This window comes from Myxocyprinus asiaticus, chromosome 19, assembly GCF_019703515.2.
Source record: "Myxocyprinus asiaticus isolate MX2 ecotype Aquarium Trade chromosome 19, UBuf_Myxa_2, whole genome shotgun sequence".
Lineage (NCBI taxonomy): Eukaryota > Metazoa > Chordata > Actinopteri > Cypriniformes > Catostomidae > Myxocyprinus > Myxocyprinus asiaticus.
Window position 1 is genome coordinate 23,856,380 of NC_059362.1, and position 17,632 is coordinate 23,874,011.

Here is a 17,632-nt window from a genome sequence, read left to right on the forward strand (position 1 = left end):
TTACTCTGTAATCATCTGCCTGCTTACACCAGTCTGCTACGTTTACGGCAATCTGCGAATCCGCTGCGACAATGATAGGCGGGCTAGGTATCGCATTGACAAACGAATCAATCAAATCCAAGTTGAAGATATTGCCTCATCACGAGACTTGTTACCTAACTAACATTCATGCGATGCTATAGGAGCTCAATGAGATTGCAATGAGTTGAAGGGAAGCAAGAGAGGCGACGCCTCCCTCTGAATCTTTATCCACTGGTGTGTCTGTTGGACAGTGTCATTTTACAAATATGACTGCTATACACATAATTTGAGCTCACATTTCGCAATATTTTATTTTATTTACAGTAGATTATTTTTCTCATTTGAAGTTTTTGAGGAGGCACTGCCTTTCTTGCCTCCTTGGAGAAAATGCCACTGTTGCATTGTGTGTGCATAATGTGCCTTCAGTTGTGATGTATTTGATGTTCCCTTTTCTGTTTCAGTGTGATATTGTTAGTAATGTTGTGTATGACAGTTGTGTTACAATGATATTTTTCTTTGCCTCTTAACAGTGAATGCTAGAGACATGACCATGACTTCGGCATGGGAGTGACGTGACGCTCTCATTAGACTTTCCCTCCAAACTACCTTAAATCCATGCACCCACAACATGCCCATCTCTCTTTAGAGAGATAGAACTAAGTGAATGAACGACCACATTGAAAAAGATTGTGCGAGTGTGAAAATGGACGAATCTGCGCTCCTGGACCTGTTGGAGTGCCCTGTATGTCTGGAGCGTTTGGATGCCACAGCGAAGGTGTTACCATGCCAACACACATTTTGCAGGCGATGCCTGCTTGGAATTGTGGGGTCACGTGGAGAACTGCGCTGCCCGGAGTGCCGCACACTGGTGGAGAGTGGCGTGGATGAGTTACCTAGCAACATCCTCCTGGTACGGCTGCTGGACGGTATCAAGCAGAGGCCAAGGAGGATGGGAACTGGGCACGGCGTGTGCACTAATGGATCAGCAGTGGTGGGTGTCCGGGCACAGGGCGCAGGGGGAGGCCAGAGAGATCAAGGGCCCCCTGGGACACAATCTCAGAGGGTCCAGGCCAAGAGCACTACAGTGAGGGTGAGTTTAGAGAGCTGTTAAGCTGCCTGGTCCCCATCAGACACACACAGATGTTGTAACATCAGACCATTCTGGTCAAATGCAATTAACATATGTTTATACTTAAAAAAAAAACTGAAATAGAGTGATTGCATAGATTTCAGTAGATTAATATCTTAAAGACCCCATGAAATGGCTTCTTCTTTTTTTTTTGGCCCAGTGTTGACGTATTTCCTATCGAAACAGGAAGATTGGGTGGGACATATCGAATCTTTTTTTTTTTTTGTTTTTTTAAAAAGGCGAATAGGCTTTAGATTCCTCATAGCCAAGAACCATGATATGCTAGGGCTGAGCATCGCCAGCCACCTCACGATATGACAAGTTTACGATTTATTATATTTGCAATACATCACAATATCATAATTGGATTGCAATTAAATATGAAAGAAATTATCTCCCAGATATTGTTGTTAATATATTAAGAAACTATTTATTTTACTAATTACATTTATTAGACCTTCATCATTTTGGTCACATTTTAGCCTTTTAAAAATGAACAGATCCATGTATTCTGTCAATATATATGATATTATATAGCATATATTATATTTTGTTACATATTTATTGTTTACATGCATAATTTGTGCTATTTACAAGTATTTGCATTGCTTGTTTGAACGTGCTAAAAAAAACGGTATTGTCTCTTTAAGAAAACCAAAACTTCTACAAAGAGTGTCTCTGTAAATGAACGCATATTAACGAGAGAGGACTCAAATGGATTTATCTCATCCGTGCTATGCCTGGCTAAAATTAAATGTTTATGTTTTGTTGTTTTTGTTCAACATCTTATTGTAAAGAACAGAAAGGACAGTGACAAATGGATGTTGTCTTTGGACACACACACAATGTGTCAAACCAAACTTTTACCCTCAACACTGTGCTGAACTTCTTGCCCACCAATACTACACAATTACTGGTGAGTGAAATTTTAACATTTACCAGCAAGTGGCTGTTAACAGACATTTTGAGTCGCATAGCACAAAATTTGTTCGCATATGTTAGTGAATTAGACAAAATTGGTTTCTTTTTTCCCAGAAGAGAAAGACATTTTAAATGTGTATATCTTCTAAAATGGAATTTTGTCAGTGTGAAACTACTATAAATGAAAACTGCTCCCTCTTTATTTGGAACATGACAAAGAATGTCAAAGTAAATAAATAAAAATCAACTTGTTTTCAAAAATCAACCTTAACAAAATGCTAAATTTCACTGTATGCCACATTTCAGTTTGAAATTTTGACCAGTATTATTATTATTATTATTATTATAAACTTTCCTCAAGAAACTTAAGATCTTCTCAAAGGAATGTGACAAAGAAAATATAACATAAGTAAAAAATAAACACTTCTTGAAGAAAATGAATATCAAATAAATATCACCTTGTAAAAAAAAAAGAAAAAGACAATTTCATAATATTCTTTTGCGTGCTTCATTTTGAGGTGGTAAAACAGATTGTTTGGATTACGATTTGTTATCGTTGTGTGAAACAGTTTGCAGATGACATCTTTCTGTTCTGTGACAGCTTTTGTGAACCCACACCACAGATGCGTGTGCCACAGTCACTTGAAACATTTGCGTGTCAGATGAGAAGAATATTTCGTGCCTTTGAAGTGCCAAACGTGAAATGATGGTCATTAAGTTTGCTTGGGCGGCTGCAAAAAAAATTAAATGCCGGAAAAACCCTGTCCATGTTTCTTCAATTCTCACAGTCTCAGGTGAAGCCCTGCCCATTGATAGATAAGCCCACACTGCGCACATGGATATTTACATATCGAGATATACACGATATAGCAAAATCTCTTTCGATTCACACTTAATATCGTCACCACGATATATATCGTCATATCGCCCAGCCCTAAGGAACACTCTACCATATATTTGACCTCAAAACAAACACGTATGGACTTAAAGCCAAAAAAAAAAACTCTAATTTTGATTTCATGGGGTCTTTAATGGTAATATCTTTGTCATATGGCAAAGAACAGACTCTTTGGCCTAACCTGGACATGGGAGGTACAACACAATTATTGTGTATCAGACCTTGGGTACTTCCTGCAAAGCCAAGGCAAATATGAAAGGAAGCTTTACCTCTGATTTCATTAGGTGTTTTGTGAAATGTGAACAAATCCTAACCTTGCTGTAAAGGTTTTTTCTCTCTTATCTGTCATTTTCCTGGCTAATGAACTGTGTAAATCAAGATTTAGTTTAGGATGAGTGTAATTCACTTAGTTTAATGTGGACTTTAAAGGAGACCGCTTTTGTCTGATTTAGGAATAATGTGGAAGTAATTTGTTGTACGTGTGTGTTTTTTGACCAGTTTGTATAGCAGACGGTACTAGAGGGAATCTTGTTAGCTCAGGGCATTGTGTTTGCTTCTAAAGCAACTCAAGCAGCTGAGGTAAGCCTGCATCCCTGCTGAGAAAAAGCTTATCCCACACATTTGTTTTTTGTTTCAGTGTATTTGTGTGTGTAAACTTTATTTCTTTCCGTGTGAGGAAGAGGAAAAGCAAAAACATTTTCAAGCGAACACAATTGTTTGTGGCCGCACGTAATTATGTGCCTGTCTCTGAGCGAGAGTGCACATGTTCCTGCCAGCATAACTTTCAGACAAAGTGTCTCGGTGGATCTGGATAGTTGTCATAGCAGCAGTTTTGTGATTGTTTGTTTTTGTTGTGTTCCACCTTTTGGTTTTTCGCTGTAACAAAATACAGGTGTCCCTACAATCAAGCCCTTTGTCATCTCTCCCACACATACTTCTGAGTCAGAAAGGGGACTCCACCCACAGCGTGATGGGAGATGTTAGTCTAAGTCAGACATATCCGGTCTATAATCTTTTAATATTCATCCTTCTTTTGTTTTTCATAATAAACAACTATTAGTGCTGTTAAATGACAGCTAGATTACCCTAATAAGCAAGCCCTCCCTCTTCTGGCCAACTAACGAAGTTTAAAAAGTAGTTAACCTCATTTTCCTGTCTTCAAAGAAATTCGTCAATGTTTTACTCTAAGATTACCTAATGATTATCTTTGGGTCCCACTGTCCGTTATGGAGCTGTTTTTTTTTTCACAATGAGAAACTACATAGTACAATACCTGCTTATCCCAGCAAGCTTACATATCTGAAAACTAGATTTTTACAATTTCAGATTAAAATGTGATTGGTGTTTGCACATACAAAATGCACAAGTGATCTACATTGGTATTTAGCACATTGCTATGCCATTTTTCTGGGTGGATACTAGGTGGTTGCTAACTGACCCAAGTCAGAAGAGCCCCAGCCCAGGTGTGGTAACACACACTGGCTGCGAGCCACCACAATGTGATGAGGTTGAATGTCTCACGTGAATACGTGACCCTTGAGCATTTTGAGCACTTTAATACAGGACGAGGGTCCTCTTGAAAAGTCTCGCTCTCCGACCCTTTTATGCTTCAATATGCAACGCAAAGCCTTCAATACGGGACGTTTTGCTACCTGCTAAAATAATAGTCGTGTCCCGTTTGGGATAAAATACGTGACGTCTGGCAAAAACGGGACAGTTGTATCCCATAGCAGCAATAAACATTGCATATGCCACCTCTCCTGTTTTTAAACCATTTTCTGTGAAGAATGTGTTAATATTTGGATGCCCTCATGAAAAACATTGATAAACACTCACGCATGGTCAGCATTCGCAAGAATGCATCGTTACTATGACAACTAATGTAGACGTGCTAGCAAAAGCGACTGCATTCTGAACCGCACAAATACCACATATAACCTGCAGTTTGAACAGTCAGTCTAAAGAATCGGATTTTTCCTGTAGTGTGAACAAAGCCTATGATATTCTGGTCCTTAGATATTGCTAGGGTCTCTCCTTCAGTGTAAGTCTATGGGATTTCTTTTGGTTGTTTTATTGTGTGATTGCTTAGAAAAGGTTCTCTTTTTCAAGCTGCACAATTTCAGTTATTCATGTCCATAGCGTAAACGGTGCGGAACAAGTTATGTGCCAAATTAAATACTTACGGTTAAGGGTTTGTTTAAATTACTAACAACAAGTAAGCAGAAGTAATAATGAACATCTTATAAACTTTCCTGACCTCTTCTCTTTTCTGATTTCATTATTGTTGGGCTGTTTGCTAGTGGTGCACTGATCAGGAAATTTGAGGCCGATACTGATCTCCGTTTTTTTAACACTAAGTTTGACCGATACCGATTTTTTCTTAAAATGCCCTTTGCCACACTTTTACAAGTTATATGCTGCTGTAATATGTTTATGCCCCACACAAATTATGGTAACACTTTACAAAAAGGTTCCATTTGTTAAAATTACAACATTACTATAGTTAACATGCACTTATGAACTTAATGTTAGTTTCAACTAGAGCCCGACTAATTTGGGATTTTTGAGACTGATGCTAATTTTAGAGGGTGGAAATTCACCCCTTACCGATATGGTGGCCGATATAGTTAATTTTTGAGCTGGAATGAAAACAGACCTTTTCTATGTGGATTTTTCACCGATTTTGCACCGATATGAATATTCTAAGGTACTCAGAAGGCTGCTTTCTTAAATATTTTTATCAAAGAATATTTGACATTATTATTACACATTGTCAACAAATTCTAGAAATGAACACTGAGAAAATAAACAATAAATACCTAAATAAACATCCGTCTGTATGTTCAGTATCAGTCAGTTGCTGACATTTAAATAAAGAATAAATAAAAATAAAAGAAATAGCTAAATAAACATCAGTAATACTGTTTAGTATCAGTCAAATGCTGACTATTTTAATACTGCCAGTCAATTAGGGGCAGGTTGTAATACAAGAAGCATTTACACCTAACGAGTCAAGAGATAAACAGTGGCAGCGGTGTTGCACCGTATTCTGTTATACAGGTTCAGGAAAAATGTTCAACTGTGGAAAACCAGTCTTTTAAATATTACATTTTGTAAATGCAACAACTGTTATGCAAAATTTGAAAAAATTGTTTAGTTGAAGGGGGTACCAAACTGTGAATCCTGAACAAAACAGTTTGGTAAATACATGTTTACACATTAGCTTCCCCTCAGCTGACAAGCAATGAAAGTAGCTACGTGGTTGGCTAGTTAGCTATAAGCACGTTGTCACGGAGAGTAAAAGATGGACATTGTTTATATACTTTCCAGCATTGCATCTCACCAACTAGGTAATAACATAGTGTGAAATCAACACTCAACAGACACAATCCACCACCGCACCATTGTCTGCTGAGCTGCAAAAAGATGCTCTGATGTTTACCTTTCAATCTGCTACATTACTGACTGCACTGACAAACTATAGCTGGCTAACAGCAAACAGACATGAGTGACATGGTTGTCAGGGACAGGGTTAACGTTATATTAGTTTTATTGAAAAGGGAAAATTATGGGGTCATTGTTTATTAACTTTCCAGTATGTATTTCACAAACTTAACTCTGCACTGTCTACAGAACCACCGTCATCTCAGCTCTGTAAACAATGGTGTCGGAGCGCGCTTTGCTGGACAAACTGACGATAAATCGGTCGGACACTAGTTTCAACATATACTAATACATTTTTTAAAATATATTAGTATATGTTGCACATTGATGCACTATGAAATAACATGAACTAACAATGAACAATTGTATTTTTATGAACTAACATTATGATTAATAAATGCTGTAAAAATATATTATTCATTGTTTGTTCATGATACCTAATGCATTAACTAATGTTAAAGAAATAAAACCTTTTTATTAAGTGTTACCAAAATTACATTAAAATTACATTAATTGTGAATTGCTAACATTTATTTGTATTGAAAACCATTATTAATAGTTCTGTTGCCAATATCAGAAGGTCACTGTGACATACTGGCAACCAAAAACCATGAGAGCATCACACACAGCAGAGGGCCCAGTGACGAATAAGGTTTTCAATTGACCAAAAATTAAAATAGGTTTAAACTGCACATCAAAGTAGTTTTTGCCTTTGAGGATGTTATTGCCTTATTACTAAAATCTTATTTTCAAGCAATGTATTTTAAGTGTTTTAATTGAGAATCATGTGACGACACCAGTCAAAATGTCATACGGGATAACGTTAATGAATTTTCAAAATATTATCATATTAAAACTTTTTTAATCAATAATACTTAATGAATATATAAAGTGAGGCAGTAACCAATATTTAGAGCTCGGAAAATAAAACTTGCACAATTATTGTTTCTCATTATAATGTGTTTGCTTTAAACGTGACCCTACTTGTTAAAGTTCTTTACCCACATTTTAACACTGCAATGTGATTTAAGCTGCAAAATGTCTCAATGTTTTACAGTACTTGGCATCATACTATTATTGTTTTTAAGGGAAAAAAATCAGCATTATCCCACCTGACTGAAATTGTTACTCAGTATGACACCTTATGAGTTTACACATGAATTGTAATTTCAACTTACACATAATTGATGTTGATAATCAATTTTTATGTTTTGCAAAGGGAGTCACACTGAAAATAGTTTTTTTCAAGGAAATTAATTAGGCTACGCTGTAAGTCACTACAGACTAAACAATGTTCATAATAATGTGATATCACAATAAGAATGGAAATTATACAAATAAAAGCTGAAAACTGTATAAAAAGAATATAATGTCAAATGTGTCATCCGGGATAACGGATGACATTATGGGCTAACATAATGTCATAATGTCATAATTTCATATCCTGTATGACAAAATTGTTATTCAGTATGACAAAATTGTTATTCAGTATGACAAAACTCAGTTTGAACCTTAATCAGGCAGTTGTTTTGGCTACCTATAGAAATCTGCAACCTTGACCTTCAACTTCCAAGTATGTAAATTCATATTAAATAAACACATTTGCATAAAAGTAACATTATATATGTTTTTTTAGCATTATCCCAAACGACACAGGATTTTACTACATAGTGTACCAGTGAGTGAAAAGGGTAAATTAAACACATTTTAAGAGAGACTTACCTTTCACCATTGTTTGGGGGTCCTTAAGGGTCTTCCTGATTGTGTAACATCCTGTCTGATAACATGTCAAAATACAATGACCCATAAAATTGCTCCAGATTGCTTGTTATCCCGGATAACATTGGCTGACTGCCAGTTTTGGGAGAGAATGCTCCAAAGCATAACAATCAACTGAATGTCATATGTTTTTAAATATTTAAATATATTGTTGGCAACACTCAAACAATAATGCCTGTGGCAGAGATTTTAGGTTTTATTTGATTTTTAACACTTTTTGTAGCTTTTTTGCATTTCACCATGAGGTCTGGACAGTTATCCGGTATGACATTGTGTGACTATAATGTCTAATAATTCTTAAACTTTGTACAACCCTATTTGCAGCAAAATTGTCTGATTTAGTTAGTGTTAATTTTGAGCCTTTAATAAAAGGTTTTCGAGCGATGTGAGCAGGTGGGCTTCATTACATTTATCGATGATTGGGAAGGTTAATGTTATTAAAATGAATTGTATTCCAAAATTTAACTACCTGCTACAATCTCTCCCCGTAGATGTCCACCTCTCTTATTTCAAGCAATTTGATAGCATAGCGAAGTCCTTCATTTGGAATGGTAAACGTCCCAGATTGCATTTCAATAAGTTACATAGGCCGATAGACAAAGGTGGGCTAGGCCTACCCGAGATTTTGTTTTATTACTATGCGTTCAGTCTCAGACATTTGGCTCATTGGTCATTTCCACCTGAGAGAGCCCCTCCCTGGTTTGTTGTTGAACAGGCAGTTCTTGCCCCTATTTCGCCATTACAAAGCATCTCTATCAAACTAATCGGAAAAGTTAAGTTACACCCCGTTATTTCGCATTTACACTCGGTATGGACTAAAGTGTCCAGATTGTTTAATTTGGACATTTTTTTAAATGTTGCCTTGAGCATATGGCAGAACCCAAGATTGTTTATTGGCAAGTCCCCTTTCTGCTGGCCAGAGTGGATTGTGAGGGGGGTTGCTACACTCGGTGACCTATATGAAAGTGGAGTGTTGAGATCGTTTGAAAACTTGGTCCAACATTTTGGGATCCCCAGACCTCAGTTTTATAGGTATTTACAACTGCGCCACCTGCTTTGTACTATTTTTGGGAGTAGCACACACCCCCCCTAAGGAGGCAGATGCTTTGGGAGAGGTGATTGCGGCTTTTGGAAAAGGTCATGAGGCATCAGTGTATTACTCCCTGTTAATTCAGAGTCTGGGGGACAGAGCCTTAACTTCTCAAGAGAGTCTGGGAGAAAGATTTCAACTTGGCATTGGAGGAAGGAGTGTTGGCTAAGATTCTTAAAAACGTTAAGTCTGCATCTAGAAATGCAAGGGTGCATCTTATACAATTCAAAATTTTGCATAGATTTTATTGGACCCCCTCTAGACTGTATAGGCTTGGTCTTAAAGACACACCCACCTACAGGAGATGCCAATCGGAGGATCGAGACATGGCCCATGTTTTTTGGTGGTATGTCGAGATCCAGACATTCTGGTCGAAGGTTCAGAATTTTGTGTGCGATGTGGTTGACACTCGGGTTTCGTTTTGCCCCAGACGTTGTGTTCTGGGCGATGGGGCAGTCATCGATGTGGGGGATGGCCATATAGAGAACTGGGATCTGACCTGTGTGATGATCGCCAGGCAGGTTATTTTGAGGGGTTGGGGGTCAGCTGGTGCGCCCCCATATCCGGAGTGGTGCACGGAGGTGGGGAGGGTGGCAGCTTATGAGGAGGTGTCATCGGGAAGACGAGGTGGCTTGGATATGTTTATACGGAAATGGAGCAGGTATTTGGAGTTTTTGGAGGGCTCTAGGGTGGGGTGTGGAGAGAGTAGTGTAATATACTACTATAATATAAGTTAGTATGATTATTATGTGTGTATGTATGTATGTATGTATATATTGAGGGGCAGTGGTGGCTCAGCGGTTAAGGCTCTGGGTTACTGACCAGAAGGTCAGGGGTTCAAGCCTTAGCACTGCCAAGATGCCACTGTTGGGCCCTTGAGCAAGGCCCTTGACCCTGTCTGCTCCAGGGGCGCCATATCATGGCTGACCCTGCACTCTGACCCCAGCTTAGCTGGGATATGTGAAAACAAATACATTTCACTGTATATATGCAAAAATGTATGTATAATGTGTGACCAAAATAAAGGCTTCTATACTTCTATATATATATGTGTATATATATATATTTTATATATATGTATATATGTGTGTCTGTTTGATTTTTATTTCTATATTTACTCATGTTTGACCACAGGGTTGTTTTTTGGGGAGGGGGAGGTGGGGTTGTGGGGTTTAAATGTTGATTTTATATTTATGTTTTGCATCTCATTGTTATTGTGTGATTTATTAATTAAAAAAAAAAAATAATTACAAAAAAAAACTTTGTAAAACCCTCATTACATGTTCATATCATTTGATAAACAGAGATTAATAGATTCAATAAATGTGTTTTTTTTTTTTTTTTATAAACATTTTCCTTATTTTTACTCCAAAAAGGGGTTTGGACATCAAAATTGCATGTCACGTCATTGGTCCAGACATACTTTCAAAAAGAAGAAAAATATATCCATTGCAAGCTCTAAAACTGCTCCAGTGAGAAATCATTAATATCTATTATTTGTTTACTGTCTTTTGGTGTGTTGTTGTAACACAAATCACTAATTATTAAGCAAATGCATGAAGACGCAGTGCCATTATTGAAGGTTAAACAGTTACATCTGTTATTATTGGTATTGTGACCAACATTAATCTGATTTAAATTGGGATCCTCACAGAATAGTGCTGGGATGAGTGACTGATGATGAGATATTGAGAGCACCTGCAGAGCGTGTATGTTTGATTGACACTGAGAGCACTCTTGAGAGTTCATGAGAGTGAAGCTAAAAGCACTCATGATCACTCAAACAGTCTCTATCGTTCCACACAACGTCTGATTGTCACGTGTACTCAGATTTGTATTTGCATGTTTATTTGTTGTTTAATTAGTTTTTATACCCATTAGCAGCCTCTTTATCCTCTTCCTGCTCACTGTGCAACGAGTCAGAATAACAACCGTAATGACTCTAGAAAATGGGCAACATAATATTCATACACGTGTAATTCTTACACATTTTTTAAAACAAAACGGCATATTCATGTGAATTACATCATGTCTGAAAGTTTAAATTAGTTAATGATTAGAATTGCCAATGACTCACCCTCCAAAGGCCACTCTGTCATGCTTCAAGGGCTGAGCAAGTTCTCATTCATTAGAGGAGCAGTGTGTACGTGTGATTCCCTGCGTGCTGCAAAAAAGATCGGCCCTAATTCTAGGCATGATCGGCCGATCATGGATTTAAGATGAATATCGTCCGATTTCAATCAGTGGCTGATTGATCGGTGCACCCCTACTGTTTGCCAGAGCTGGCTGAATCTAGGGAAGTGAGGTAAAGTATGGTAATGTAAAGCCCAAAGTATATGTCGGTCAGATGTGAACGCTGAGCATCTGCGTACATGACACGTGATGCAAATCTCGTTATCAGCAGAGTGCTCGATCACTGAATGCCCACATCCCAATTTTTTTAACTGTGCATCTTTGAATGTGCAAAATGCATATGTGAATGAAATTATTTGCATTAATTGGTGGGTCCACAAGGTGGCAATACTCACATCTGAGCCATTGCTGTCATGGAGAAATGCTAGAAGAAGATCGTAGATAAACATCAGGAAATGAAGGTAAAACCAACAGCAGTGGATGTGCACATCAAGAGCACGTGTATGCAGAGGTCTGGAGATACCTGCATTGGTATAGCTCGAGTCTGAAAGAATATGAAGACATCTTCTTTATGGGTCTAAACTCCTGAAGAGAAATAGTCCGATGTCTCATAGCAGTTGTAGCGTGCATGCGGCGACCGCCTGTGTATGTGCGCACAGTTATATGGAGTACACTTTGACAGGCTCGTGTTCGACTGTACGCAGATGCTGAGTGTTCACGTCAAAATGGAAATATACTTAGGGCTTAAAGTTGATCAGCACTCCAAGCTTCAAAACTGGACAAAAATGGTCTTCTCCTTTCTCGCATGAGAAAACTTAGCAGGGATCACTTCTTATCTACTCTGTCTTTGTTTTCATGTGCCAGCCTATTTAAGGTTGTATATGAGGTGCTGTAAACAGCCTGGCTGTTTGTAGTAGTTGTAGGTTCAAACAGGGCCTGTGATTCAGAGGTGGTGTAAGGACCAGGAATGCATCTGAGACAGCATGATAACAGAGAGCTGTGTGAGTGGCAGGTCTGTTATTTAGGTCTTTAGGGGGGTTTTGTTAAGTCTGACACATGATATGCACTGCTTTGTAGATCCACAAAACACACTCACGCATGGAAGCAAACTAGCGCTAAGGATAGTATTCCTCAGTTCGGGCATTCATACCTGAGATCTTAGTTGTCAGATCTTTTGTAATGTGGCGGTTTCAGTACCCATGTAGTATTAGTGTGTGCATGAAGGTGGTGAAGTTGTATGTAAAACAGCTCTTTCCTGTCTGTATGGTATCGTACCTAGTCTCTTGTAGACTGACTTTTGACTATGACCCTGTTTACATATGGTTAAGATGCGTTTTAGGTGATCCGATCACATGTGGTCAGTGCTAAATACAGGTCTAAACGGGGTCTAAAATGTTTTGTGATCGGATCACATAAACCACATATGAATGTGATAAAAAAAACGAGGTGTAAACTGTATGCGGGGTCCCGAGAGCAGTGAAGCACCAACCCTCACCTGTCAGTCAATCAAAAAAACTTTGCCTGTTATGAGCGGGCTTAAAAGGAAATAACTGTCTGATCTCAAAATTTAAAAAAGCAGATACATAAGAAATATTAACATGCAGAGATACAGATGATAAGCACGAAGACCTGAAGCTCCTTTAATACAGGTAATTACACTTACAGTTGAAGTCAGAAGTTTACATACACCTTAGCCAAATACATTTAAACTTAGTGTTTCACAATTCCTGACATTTAATCGTAGAAAACTTTCCCTGTCTTAGGTCAGTTAGGATCACTATTTTAAGAATGTGAAATGTCAGAATAATAGTAGAGAGAATTATATATATCAGCTTTTATTTCTTCCATCACATTCCCAGTGGGTCAGAAGTTTACATACACTTTGTTAGTATTTGGTAGCATTGCCTTTAAATTGTTTAACTTAGGTCAAACGTTTTGGGTAGCCTTCCACAAGCTTCTCACAATAAGTTGCTTGAATTTTGGCCCATTCCTCCAGACAGAACTGGTATAACTGAGTCAGGTTTGTAGGCCTCCTTGCACGCACACGCTTTTTCAGTTCTGCCCACAAATTTTCTATTGGATTGAGGTCAGGGCTTTGTGATGGCCACTCCAATACCTTGAATTTGTTGTCCTTAAGCGATTTTTCCACAACTTTGGAGGTATGCTTGGGGTCATTGTCCATTTGGAAGACCCATTTGCGACTGAGATTTAACTTCCTGGCTGATTTCTTGAGACGTTGCTTCAATATATCCACATCATTTTCCTTCCTCATGATGCCATCTATTTTGTAAATTGCACCAGTTCCTCCTGCAGCAAAGCACCCCCACAACATGATGCTGCCACCCCCATGCTTCACAGTTGGGATGGTGTTCTTCGGCTTGCAAGCCTCACCCTTTTTCCTCCAAGCATAACAATGGTCATTATGGCCAAACAGTTCAATATTTGTTTCATCAGACCAGAGGACATTTCTCCAAAAAAGTAAGATCTTTGTCCCCATGTGCACTCGCAAACTGTAGTCTGGCTTCTTTATGGTGGTTTTTTGAGCTGTGGCTTCTTCCTTGCTGAGCAGCCTTTCAGGTGATGTCGATATAGGACACATTTTACTGTGGATATAGATACTTGTCTACCTGTATCCTCCCGTATCTTCACATCTTCACTTTCTGGCATTGATTTGCACTTTTTGCACCAAACTACGTTCATCTCTAGGAGACAGAATGCTGCATCTTCCTGAGCGGTATGATGGCTGCGTGGTCTCATGGTGTTTATACTTGTGTACTATTGTTTGTACAGATGATCATGGTACCTTCAGACATTTGGAAATTGCTCCCAAGGATGAACCAGACTTGTGGAGGTACACAATTTTGTTCTGAGGTCTTGGCTGATTTCTTTGATTTTCCCATGATGTCAAGCAAAGATGCAATGAGTTTGAAGGTAGGCCTTAAAATATATCCATAGGTATACCTCCAATTGATGCCAATTAGCCTATCAGAAGCTATTTGGCTAATTGCCTAAAGACATGACATCATTTTCTGGAATTTTCCAAGCTGCTTAAAGGCACAGTTAACTTATTGTATGTAAACTTCTGACCCATTGGAATTGTGATATAGTCAATTTAAAGTTAAACAATCTGTCTCTAAACAGTTGTTGGAAAAATTACTCGTGTCATACACCAACTATAGTTTGCTTATATGAAATCTATTGAGTGGTTAAAAAAATGAGTTTTAATGACTTCATCCTAAGTGTATGTAAAGTTCTGACTTCAACTGTAATTAATGGATAATTCTGCTTGACATTTTGCCGTTTTTTCACGCTTTGTCTTTTTTTACTTTGTTGCGATTTATTATCATGCAGTAACACGCTGACATAGTGACTGATTTATGTCTTCATGAAACAGAGACCCTCTGCTCCAAATCACACAAGTGATCGCAAGAGACGCATTTAAGTTACCAGGTGTAAATGGCAATGTGTCTCACCTGACCACGTGATCGGATCACCCGAGACGCATCGTAATACCAGGTGTAAATGGGATCTATTGGCATGAATTGTGCTTAACATTGCAGCTTAGTCTGGCCAAGAACCACCTACCTTGTAAGGAAGAAACCATCTGACCAACATGTAACCTGAGTCACCACAGTTTGTTTTTTTACTTGATGTTTAGTGGAGGTAAATCTGAAATTAGAAACTCTGCAAACAAGAATAAACCGTTGTGGTAAAGGATGTCTTGTTTACGTGCTACAGTGTGTCTCATACAAATCTTCTGAATACCTTTCAAAGATTAAATGCCAGGAGCTCTACAAACTTTGACAATATGATGATTAGTTCGCCCTCCGAATCACTCATTGTAGCAGCCTGGGAACTTATAAACTCTACTTTGTTTCCCAGTGGATTAATAAAAATATCTGCCCCCAGGTTAGGGTTGGAAATCGTAAGAAATTTAATGATTCCGATTCTGGTTCCTTACCGGTCCCATTAACATTTATGTACTTTTAAGGAAGAAATATTTGGAAACAAGAAATGTGATTCTTATTGGAATTACTGCACTTATCAGCCTGTTACCAATTGATTAGATGATTTCATATTTTAGGAGAACAGATTCTTGCAAAAGGTGTATTTACAAAGATGTTTTAATAAGATATTTATTTAGTCTTGCATTTTTATAAAATACCACTAATTACAACAACATTCAGTGTGTATCTACTTGGGTTCCTCCAATACCAAAATGCTGGCTTCAGTCTTCTAAATGACCCTTCTTCAAAGCATCTCTGAGCACCACTCCTGATATGAGGGCGCTCCAGCAGACTTCCATCCTCTTAAAAGTATCTGGCTGGCGATCGTGACACTGGTCAGGACCCAACTCTTTATGTGTCTATTCTCAACATCGATGACCGCCCCATCGCCCAAAACACAGAGTCTGGGGCAAAACGAAACCCGAGTCCCCAACACATCACACACAAAACTCTGAACCTTCAACCAAAACTCCTGTATCTTAACACACCCCCAAAAGGCATGGGTCATGGATCCTCTGATTTGCATCGCCAGCAGGTGGGTGTGTCTTTAAGACCAAGCCTTTACAATCTAGAGGGGACCCAATAGAATTGATGTAAAATCTTGAATTGTATAAGGCGCACCCTTGCGTCTACATGCAGACTTGATGTTTTTTAGAATCCTAGCCCACTCTCCCTCCTCCAATACCAAGTTTAAATCTTTCTCCCATAATCTCTTGAGAGAAGTTGAAGCTCCATCCCCCAGACTCTGAATTAGCAGGGAGTAATACAATGATGCCTCATGACCTTTTCCAAAAGCAATAATCACCACTCCCAGAGTATCTGCCGCTTTAGTGGGGTGTATGCTACTCCCAAAAATAGTACAGAGCAAGTGGCGCAGCTGTAAATATCAAGAACTGAGATCTGGGAATCCCAAAATGTTGAACCAAATTTTCAAAGGATCTCAACACTCCGCTCTCATATAGGCCACCGAATGTATTAACCTCCCTCACAATCCACTCTGACCAGCAGAAAGACATAATTTGGGGTTCAGCCATAAGCTCGAGGCAGCATTTCAATAATGTCCGAATTAAACACTCTGGACACTTTTGTCCATACCGTGTGCAAATGCGAGATAACAGGGTGTAATTTAACTTCTCCGGTTAGTTTGATAGGCTTTGCAATGACGAAATAGGGGAAAGAACTTCCTGTTCAATACAAAACCAGGGAGGGGCTCTCTCAGGTGGAATCGACCAATGAGCCAAATGTCTGAGACCGAACGCATAATAATAAAACAAAATCTTGGGTAGGCCTTGCCCACCTTTGTCAGTCGGCCTATGCGGCTTACTGAAATGTAATCTGGGACGTTTCCCATTCCAAATGAAGGATTCCAAATGAAGGACTCTCAAATTGCTTGAAATAAGACAGGGGGACATCTATAGGAAGAGACTGTAGCAGGTAGTTGAATTTTGGAATACAATTCATTTTAATAACATTAACTTTCCCAATCATCGATAAATGTAATGAAGCCCACCTGCCCACATCGCTCAAACATTTTTATTAAAGGGTCAAATATAACTCTTACTAAATCACACAGATTTGCTGTGAATAAAATACCCAAATACTTAATGCCCTGTTTGGGCCACTGAAAGGCGCCTGGCTGAAAAGCCGTTATCGGGCAGTACGCTGTCAGAGCCAAAGCTTCGGATTTAGACCAATTAACTCTATATCCTGGGAACTTAGAAAATGAATGAATAATTCTGAGGCAAGGCATAGATCTAGTAGGGTCGGAGATGAATAATAGAATATCATCTGCATAAAGCAGAAGCTTATGCGCAACACCTCCAGCCATCACCCCTGGAAAATCATCCTCCTTTCTTATCGTGGCTGCTAATGGCTCCAGGGCAAGACAGAACAATAATGGGGAAAGAGGGCAACCCTGCTGGGTCCCCCTATCCAGAGTAAAATAATCTGAAATTAATCCATTTGTTTGTACCGCCGCTATTGTGTCTACAAAGTAACTTAATCCATTCAACAAACGTACTCCCAAACCCATACATATCCAGAATCTTAAAAAGATAATCCCATTCTACCAAATCAAAAGCCTTTTCGGCATCAAGTGAGATGGCAGCGACCAGAGTCTGATCATTCGCCACTGACCACATGATATTGATGAAACACCTAATGTTATCAGAAGAGCTGCAGTCCCAAATAAACCCCACCTGATCTATATG

The 17,632-nt window shown here is 38.7% G+C and overlaps 1 protein-coding gene across 2 annotated transcripts in view; it reads left to right on the plus strand.

Annotated features, from left to right (window-relative positions):
- LOC127409844 (E3 ubiquitin-protein ligase SH3RF1) overlaps positions 1-17,632 on the plus strand; it is a 115,824-nt gene that overhangs the window by 3,565 nt on the left and 94,627 nt on the right. For both annotated transcript variants that reach the window (XM_051644729.1, XM_051644730.1), the window contains exon 2: positions 552-1,111. In XM_051644729.1, the coding sequence (XP_051500689.1) occupies positions 686-1,111 (426 nt within the window). In that variant the 5' untranslated portion in view covers positions 552-685. The remainder of the gene's footprint in view (positions 1-551; positions 1,112-17,632) is intronic.